This window comes from Cavia porcellus, unplaced genomic scaffold (genome assembly GCF_034190915.1).
Source record: "Cavia porcellus strain 051 isolate PalLab524CR breed Dunkin Hartley unplaced genomic scaffold, mCavPor4.1 scaffold_5, whole genome shotgun sequence".
NCBI lineage: Eukaryota > Metazoa > Chordata > Mammalia > Rodentia > Caviidae > Cavia > Cavia porcellus.
The window spans coordinates 16146882-16156992 of NW_026947488.1; the positions used below are offsets into that span (position 1 = coordinate 16146882).

At 41.0% G+C, this 10111-nt stretch overlaps 1 protein-coding gene across 1 annotated transcript in view; it reads right to left on the reverse strand.

Moving 5' to 3' along the window:
* Positions 1-9860, reverse strand: part of LOC100725189 (papilin-like) — a 133720-nt gene extending 123860 nt beyond the window's left edge. Inside the window, exons 1-2 of the mRNA XM_023564182.2 lie at positions 9633-9860; positions 3820-4038 (exon numbers count right to left, since the gene is read on the reverse strand). Coding sequence (XP_023419950.2) covers positions 3820-4003 — 184 coding nt within the window. The 5' untranslated portion in view covers positions 4004-4038; positions 9633-9860. The remainder of the gene's footprint in view (positions 1-3819; positions 4039-9632) is intronic.
* Between the last annotated feature and the right edge of the window lie 251 nt (positions 9861-10111).

A 10111-nucleotide genomic window follows, 5' to 3' on the forward strand; every position in this document is an offset into this window, starting at 1 on the left:
TTCTTGTAGGTATTCTTGATTTCTTCTTTAATTTCCTCTGTGACCCACTGATTACTCAAGAGTGTGTTATTCAGTTTCCATGTGTTTGTGGGATTTTTGCAGTATCTTTTATCATTAATTTCTAATTTCAAAGCACTATGATCTGATAACATGCAAGGGAATATTTCCACTCTTTTGCATTTGTTTAAATATGTTCTGTGAGCTAGTATATGGTATATTTTAGAAAATGACCTATGTACTGCTGAGAAGAATGTGTATTCTGAAGTTGTTGAGTGGAACATTCTGTATATGTCTATTAAGTCCATTTGTTTACAGGTGTGATTCAGTTCTGTTATTTCTTTGCTCATTTTCTGTCTGGTTGATCTGTCCCTTGGTGTCAATGGTATGTTAAGGTCTCCTGTTACAATTGTGCTACTGATAATTTGAGTTTTCAGTTGTGTTAATAGTTGTTTTATATAACTGGGTGCTCTGGAGTTTGGTGCATATATATTTAAGATAATTATCTCTTCTTCTTGGAGTTTTCCCCCAGGAGTATGTAGTGACCTTCTTTGTCCTTTATGATCTTGTTGGTTTAAAGTTCATGTTGTCTACAAACAGAATAGCTACTCCTGCTTTTTTTTGGATTCCTGTTGCATGAAGTATTATTTTCCATCCTTTGACTTTCAGTCTGTGAGTATCCTTCTGGGTTAGATGGGTTTCCTATAAACAGCATTGGTTGGATTTTGATTCTTGATCCATTCTGCTAGTCTGTTTCTTTTCATTGGTGCATTGAGACCATTTACATCAATGGTTATAACTGTTAAATGCTGGTTTATTGTTGACATGTTGTCTCTCTGCTGTTATCTTTCTGTTCTGTTTAATTATCTGCTTTGCTTAGTGGTTTTTTTCCTTTGTGTATCTAAATTGTCTCTCAATATTTTTTGCAGGGTTGGCTTGGTGTTCATGAAGTTCTTCAGCTGTTCTTTGTCATGGAAGTATCGTATTTCACCATCGATTTTGAGTGATAGTTTTGCAGGGTACATCTGTCTAGGTTGGAAATCATTTTGCTTTAGGATCTGGAATACTTCACACCATGCTCTTCTTGACTTTATTGTTTGTGCTGAGAAGTCTGCTGTGATTCTGATAGGTTTTCCTTTATAAGTGGTCTGTCTTTACTCTCTGACAGCTTTTAACAATCTATTCTTGTGTTGCATTTGTGGGATGGTGATTATTATATGTCTGGGTGTAGTTTTATTTGGTTATGACTATTTGGAGTTCTATAGGCTTCACTGAACCTGAACCTGTAAGTTTCTGATCTCATGCTTGGGAAATTTTCAGCTATTACTTCTCTAAATATCCACTTGACATCCTTTGTGTTGTCCCCTTCTTTTTCATTAATCCCTCTTGATCTTATGTTGTTTTTCTTTGCATCATCTTGCAGTTGTTGAATTGTTATTTAATGATTCCTTGTTATTTTTTAAAGATCTTTCTTTTCCTGTTCACTAGCTGCAATCCTGTCTTCAAGGTCTGAAATTCTATCTTCGCTTTCATTGAGGTGGTTTTTATAGCTTTCAGTGGAGTTTTTTATTTCCTGTATATCCATGTGCATCTGCTTTATGTATTCTGTTTGTTTCTTATATTGCTCATCTAAGGATTCTATCTTTTTGTTTAGTTCCTCCAATTTTTAAACTGTGCTTTCTTTAGATATATTTAGCATCTCTTTCATTTCTTTTATCATTTCTTCGCTTACCTGGGAGATTATTTCGAGTTTGAATTCCTTTAACGCTTCCTAGAGTTGCTTGTTTATTTCAGTAGCTATTATGTCCGATATCTGAGGTGAATGGCATATATTTTCTTCTATATACATCACTCCTAGGGATCCTTGAGATGGGCTGGAGGTTTGAGGTTGTAATTTGGTCTTTTGTTTTGTCATTTTCCTATATTTCTGTGTTTCCAGTGTTATTCGAAAGCTTCCTCAGGATCTGTTGGAAATCCACTTTCTATGTTCACAGCTCCTGGGACTCTGGCACCAGTTCCCCCAGACCGCTGGGCCTCTGGAATCAGTGGCCTTCTTCTGCCTGTTTAGAACTCCGAAGTTCCAGATAAGCTGGGCTCCAAGGACACTGTGCGCCCGCCTGCTTGCTCGAAACTCCACAGTTCTCTGAGCACAGCTGGAATAGGGAGGCAGATGTAGGCGCCTGGGGCCCACTTAGCCACTTCACTGCACCCGGAAGCCTGGAGGGTCCTGAACAGTCTGGGCTTGGGGCAGAGTGCACTGGGAACTTACCGAAGGACACGGGGCCTCTGGATCTGATGATGCTCATCTGCTTGCTAAGAAATCCACAGTCCTCTAGGCACATGGGGAGGTGGCTGCAGGTGCCCCAGATCTGCCCAGCCCTTACTCTGCACCCGGACAGTGCAAGAGTCCCAAATAGGGGGACTGGGGATTTAGCTCAGCGGCATAAGCTCCTGCCTTGCAAGCAGGCGGTCGTGAGTTTGATCCCCGGTACCAATAAAAATGAAAAAGACAAAAAAAAAAAAAATAGTCCCAAATAAGCTGGGCTCTGGGGATAGTGTGCACCCACCTGCTTGCTAGAAACTCCACCCAATGAGGTGGTTTAAACCAAGATGGATTGTCTAAGCATTTGAGTTTGTTTTGTTTTGTGTTTTTTCAAGACAGGGTCTCACTATGTAGTTCAGACTGGCCTTGAACTCACTATGTGCACCTTTACTTGATTGGCCTCAGGGAGCAAAGGGCTGAGCCTGCTCCTTGAAATCCCTGGACCCCTGGATTTTGCTCCTGAATTCCAGCAACAATACCACAGTGGGATAGAGAGGGGCTGGAGGCCATGGATGGGCAAGGAGCAGGAATAAAAGAGTTCCCAAGTTGGGGTCCAAGGCATGACATAGCTGCTGCTGAATGTGTGGTATACTAATATTGTAATAAAATCAAGAAATATTCCTGGAGGTAAAACTCCTTAACTCCCGAGGAAAGCTCGAGAGACAGAGAGGTTTGCTTCAACCCAAACTTCAACCCAAACAGAGAAGACAGAGTCTTCTCTGCAAAGACTCACCTATTGAGCACAGAGGAGAGGAGAAGCAGGATGACCCAGCTCACTAAGTCCCCTGTACAAGCCACCCAAGTGACAGTGAGGAGAAATAGAGCCACATAGAGGTGGAGTCAGCACATCTATTTGAATTAACTGGAGATTTCGATGGAACCTGAGACTGGTAGAACATATCATATCCAAGCTGACTGGTGGAAAAGGATGAGACACAAGACAGGAAGGAGCCGATATCCATCTAAGGGTTGTGTGATCTTCCCACTTGCTCAGGCTTCCTGATCTGCTGCCTGAGCCAAGTCTCAGCAACAGCGCTGCCCAAACAGTAACACTGCGAGCTTCCTGGAGCTCCTTCAAATATGGATTCTGACTTGGTCAATCTGGGATGAGCTGCTGCCTTTCCAACTAGTGTCTCCATAGCCCCAGTGTCCTGTCCAATGAGACTGGCCATGGAAGAGGCTAGAAGGCTGCTAGAAGACTTCTAGAAGAATGGCATTTTGAGGCCAGACTGGGTAACTCAGTAAAACTCAATCAAACTACAATGAGGAAGGGAAGGATCCAAAATCAACATTAAAAGTTGATAGATTTTTTATGTACAAGCTAGGTGGCAATTTCCGTTTGCAATAGCTTTTTTTAAAAATTATAATCCTAGAAATCAGTCTGGTCAAGAAGATAAAAGACATTGACTGAAAATTACACAGGGATGAAAAAAATTTAAGAGGACATGAGAAGACTGTAAAACCTCCCAAGTTCATAGATTGACAAAAATAATCCTCACCTTGTGTTCCAGTACTTTGAGTAGTAGTCAGCACCTTGGGACTCTGTCCACAGACCCTCATGCACTCTTCCTTGGTCTCAAAGTTGTTCTGCTTTTCTCTGCAGCCACCATATAAAAAGGCTTCACAGCGTCCGGAGTGGGCATTGTAGTAGTATCTGATCAACAGAATCCTGCAGGGACCCATGAAGGAACGCTCCAGGCAGAAGGCAGGCCGCTGGACTGCAGGGACAGCAGAGAGTCTGCATTGAACTAGGGAAATGGTCATGCAGGGCCATCCACATGGCAAAAAACGAACTCAAACAATGTATCTGGTGAACAGTGGGCAGGAGCTGAAAGTACAAAACTCCATTTGATAGCTTGTTTCTGGACATTACATTAATTTTGTGAAGTGTACCATTATATGGTGAAAATGTTAAAAATTTTATGCACGCCCTTGAAGTTTTTATGCACTCATTAATTGGACGATGCCTGAGATTTGATTTTAGGAAATACCAGATATTAAAAAAAAGTCCACTGGTGCAAATCTGTAATCCCAGCAGCCCAGAGGCTGAGACAGGAGAATTGTTGCAAGGTCGAGAGCAGCCTGATCTACAGAGTGAGTTCAAGCTCAGCTTGAATTACACAGCAAGACCCTGTCTCAAACAAATAATAATGTTTTTGTTTGTTTATATATATAGTATAACTAAATACATAGTTTGCTTGTTTATTTGTATATATATATATATATATATATGTATGAAATTATACAGGTGGAAGTTTCATATATATACTAATCTCCATAGGTCAACAATTGTTGTTTTTGAATAATGGATACATAAATGCTTAATATCCAACGTCCTGTTTTCTGTTTTGCATCTTTGCAAGTTGTCATTATTTAAAAAACCTTCTGTAGCCAGTCATGATGTCATGGAAGAATACAAGGGAGAAAACATTTTGTCTTTATCTCAATCAGTGGAATGGCATTGATGGAACTTGTTATTGTTGGCTGTGTTGAAGACAACAGAAAAATGGCATATTGGTGGTGAGTCTTAAAAGCTTCTTTATATATCATTATTTTATTTTACTCCTTACAAAATTTGTGGGTTCCTTTTATATTTCAAAAATAAGGAAAGATTTATTATGCAAAGCATTGTAATTTTGCAAATTAATACATTGCACAAGAATGTTGCAGTATATTGTGGATTAAAAGAGAAGTATGTTGTCTGGGGACATCTTACTTCAGTAAAGACTGAAATATGTGTTAGAATGTGACTGTCAGTCCTTTGTAGCAGCAGACTTCACTTTTCAGTGAAATCTGTTAGGTCTGTGGGTGCAGAGCCCAGAGCCCCATCCTCGGTGTTCTCACAACAACCCTTCTTTACAACCCCTGCCCAGCTAAACTTATTGCTCAAGAACTATTATGGAAATCTTGAAACTACAAGTTCTATAATGTGTGATTGGTAACTTTCACTGGTTGTGTGGGTTGAGGTAGGAAAATGAATCACTCTGAGCCATCTGTCTCAGAGCAGATTCCAAATTCTAATGCCTTGGCTATATAAACGTTGGGATTCAACTACCCATCTTTGAGAATTCTCCTGAATGAGTCTCAGAACTCAAGAAGGCAATCTGAGCCTGATGTAATGGTCCATGCACGTGATCCCAGCATCTAGAATGCAAAGGCAGGAGGATCACAAGTCAGAGTCCAGCCTGGACAACCTAGACCTTGTTCCAAAATAAGAAAAAAATGAAAAAAAAATCTGATGACATAGCTTAGTACAAAGGCTAGGTTTAATCTTCAATACTGTAAAAATAAATAAATTTAATTAATTAATAGAAAATAAATAAAGAAGAAACTAATGTTTCTGCAAAATTACATGGGAATTGATTGAACAGATGCATAGGGAAGGACAAGCAGGGGGTGACCCATGTCTTATTTTGGGTGTGCTTGCTTTCTACTCACCTACATGTTCACCAGTATGGAAGTACCCCAAACCCACCATTAGGGTTTTCATTGAGGTTTTATTACATACATAGCAGTGTTCAACCATTAGAGTGTTAACTCTCTCTCAGTGATCTATTCCCCTCCCAGAGGGTAGAGGGTAGGAAGGAAACTCAAGCCCACCAATCATCTGATTCATGTGTTTGGTAATAGGTGCTGCCTCTTGCCCCAGTGCCTACAGCATCTCATAGGCACACACATAGCAGGAAATGTCCAAATTCCATGAATGCCATTCCACTGATTGAGACAAAGACAAAAGGTTTATTTTTCACTATATTGTATCAGGGACCCAGAGGTTAGACATGCTGATGAGCAATGGCCAACTGAATCAATAAAGTTTGGTATCTCTGCCGTCATTCTCAAATGTCTTCCTGATTACCTTAAAATGTAGGATCAAATGTCTGCTCAGCTCTGCCTGAATGCATGTTAATTATCTATAATATGAGATTTATTAACCCTAAATTGACCTATTCTATTACATTCCCTTCTAAGATTAGGCACACTAAGATGAGAATAATCAAAATACATTTCAGGATTTTCAGGGACACCCAATTGCCTGCTTTCACAAAATCCACATTGAGATCTCCTGGAACCTGACCTGATCTGTGGGTAAGTCCTTGGACACCCTAGATGGGGAGTGGGGATGAAAAGGAAACAACATACACAAAGAGTGGAGACAAGCTGAGGAAGTCCAATCAAGTCTCTTTACTCAAGGAATGAGTATCAAATACATAGGGTATTGAGGAGGAGGGATTTGGATGCTGAGACATCAGCAGGTAACTTGGCACAGTGGCAAGACCAAGGTTTATAGGTCAGTTCAAATTTCCCATGCATGCAGGCTCACAGGTATAATCCCTGAGCAATGAACCAGGATAAACAAGTTATGCAACGTGCTGCTTAACTACCAAACTTAATTCCTAGAGGAATTAAGGTGGTTGGGCCTGCAGATGTTAAGGTGGCAGCCTATTACAGGGCTTCCCACAGGTCCCTCTTTATTTTAAAATACAAAAGGCATATAAGACGCTGCATCCTTGAGGAGATTGTGCCTGTCTTGGGTCAAGGTGCTTCCACAGGGAGGCCAACCTAGGCTTACCCGTCATTGGAAGGCAGAGCAGCGAGAGGCCCAGTTCCTGTCTTAGGTGGAAGTTGGCATCCCGTGTGAGGCCCAGTTGCCCATCTCTAGCTATCCAGTCTATCGCACCAAGGCAAGAGAAATGGATCTTGCAGCATGCTTTCACAAAGCATTATTATAATACAGTTTTGCAGGCTCCATGTAATTTTCTCTATCAGCCACTCTAAACCTGTGGTAATGGACCTATATAGGTTGGATTTTTATGGCATCCACCAGTTTTTTGACAAAAGCTATCAACTTATTCATCATCATCCCAAGATATAGGATCCAGGCTGTTGGTTCCATCATCTGAAAAATAAAACTTGCAAAAAATTCTCTCAGGGGACATTTTTCATCCCTGGAGTCATCTGTAACATTATTTTCTATTTGTTGTATTTGATCTATTTGTATAACCAATCATTCTGGCAAGAATCTCCCAGATTTCATCACTTTAGAGTCAATGCATACTGATCCTAGTCCCCAGGTAACAACTGAGTCTGGACCATGCCATGAGTTAGTCAGGGGGTCTCTCCATAGTACAGAAGGAAATTGCTTTTGTGTTTCAGTATGCCAAAAATGCATGGCTGGTGCCTGTCCAGCAGCATCGAAATTTAAAAAATTAAGGATGAATAAGGCATGAGATAGAATATTTTTAGGTTTCCCACTTGTGGAGTACCATTTCCTCTTTTTTCTTTTATCAACAGTGAGTTTTAGGAGAGATGTGCCTTTTCAACTATGCCTTGACCTTGAGGGTTATAAGGTATGCCTTTTATATGATGAATATTAAGATGCTGACAGAAATGAGCGAAGGCAGAACTAGTGTAGCCTGGACCATTATCAGTCTTTAACTGTTGTGGGCATCCCAGAACTCATAAGGTAGTTAACATAAGACTAATAACATGTTTGGTAGCTTCTCAAGTCTGGAGAGAGGCATGAATGAAACCACTAAAGGTATCTATATTTAGATGAACATATTTGAGATTGCTAAACTCAGGAATGTGGGTGACATCCATTTGCCATAATGCATTAGGGATAAGTCCTCTAGGACTAACCCCAAAGTGTGGAACTAGCAGGTGTGTGGCACAAGAGGGGCAATTTTTTACTATCTGTCTGGCTTGCTCTCTGGTGATCTTGTGCATAAGACAGAGGGTTTGAGCATTGAGATGGTGAAATTGATGACTCTTTTGTGCTGAAGTAACATTGTCATCGTAATCACCCGAGCTAACATTAGCTAAAGTACAAAGGAGAGCTTGTGGTCGAGTAGCCAGGTCTGCTGCATGATTATCATTGGCCAGAGGTCTTTGTAACCCAGAGTGAGCACATAGATGTCCAATAAAAAAAGGGGCAACTTCTTTTTATAATAAGCACCTGTATTTGACTAAACAGTTCTCCAGTGCTGGAAGCACTTTTGATTTGGCTAGCTGTTTCTAGCAGGAGCACATTGTATGCAATAAAAGTGCTGTCAGTATATAAATTGATGGGCTCTTTGGGAAATGCTGAAAGAGCTGCAGTGACAGCATGCAACTCTGTGATCTGGGCTGATGTACCATTTGTTCGGAAGGATACAGTTTTACCAGGTGAATATCCACTATTTAACACTTGAGCAGTGACAATGGTATTTGGGCTACCCATGATTAATCCCATTTGATCTCTACCCCAAAGATTTATTGGTAATCCAGCTATGACATATGGCTGTATTTAAGGCCTTGTTGATAAGCAGTTTCAATGTCAGTGGTATCAGGGATTGAACTCACAGCTTTACATTTGTCAGGCAGGGGCTTGTGCCACTGAGCTAAATCTCCAGCCCTGGGGACTGAACTCACAACCTTGTGCTTGGCTGGCAGGTGCTTGTGCCATTGAGGTAAATCCCTGGCCTTTGCTTAATGCTCATGAGAGAAGAACTCATATCTCCCTTAAATTGTTTTTGGGCCTCTCTGTCAGCATTGGCCTCCTCCCCTATTAACATTTCAAGGTCCCACCCATTGCAGGCTTGCCTATGGTGCCTGGAGGTCTCTTTGCAATTTTCTATATATTCCGATTTCCATTAAAGATAATCCCCACTTGATAAAGTTGCTTGGGTCAATCCTTGCCAATCTGTAGGTGTGATCCAGCCGTCAGCCAAAGAATTTAAGACAGCAAGAGTATATGTGGCTGTGTCTTTCTACTGTGTAACCACTGTTTTGAATTCTCTATTCCATTTGAAATTGAAACCAGAGTAGACTCCAATAACATCACTCTCTGCATCCATCATTTCCATCACAGGGAAAGCCTCTGTATCATCTAGCTTTAATATGGGATCAGGCCTGGGGGGGAAATTTTTAAATCATGCCTCTCAACGGGGGTCATGAGCAGAATAAGCCCGCAGTAAATTCTGGGGTTAGTTTCACTTTACGTTTTAAATTTTGCTATTTTCAGCCTTTCAAATTGAGCTATCAAATCCTGATGTTCTTTTTTCAGTTTAATCTGTTGTTTAAAAGTTCTATTTGGTCTCTTAATTCCTTCCTAGTATAGAAAGTTAAACACGCTGAAGCCACAGCTATACAGCTGTTTCAGTATGGGGGAGGGGCATGAGGCTAGCCAGTCGCTTTGGTCCCCAGTAAGTTTAGCCCTGATGGACAATTGCATTTTTTTTTTTACCATTCATGCCTTTAAAGCCTTTCTCAAAATGTTAACCAAAAATCTCATGGAGGCTCATTTCTTGTCTCATAATCGCTTTTCACTTACCGAGGTCCAGCTGCGTGGTAGGCTCCCACGTGGGTCCTGTATTCTCCTTTACTTGCTCTACTGTAGGTTCCAGAACAAGGTCGCTCACTAAGTCCCCCGTTCTAGGGGCCGACGTTGGGTGGTCACTTGACCTGGCCTGCGGGTAAGTCCACAGAGACACTAGAGAGGGAGGGGAGAAGAAAAGGAAACAAGAGACACAAACAGTGGGGACAAGTTGAGGAAGTCCTATTAAATCTCTCTGTATTCAAGAAATGAGTATCAAATATATAGGGTATTGAGAAGGAGGGATTTGGATGCTGAGACATCAGCAGGTAACTTAGCAACACTGGCAAGACCGAGGTTTATTTAAAATTTCCTGCATGTGTGTGGGCTCATAAGCATAATCTCTGAACAGTGGACCAGTCTAAACAAGTTATGCAAGATGCTGCTTAATTACCAAACTTAATTCCTAGAGGGAATAAGGGTGGTGCAGCCTGCAG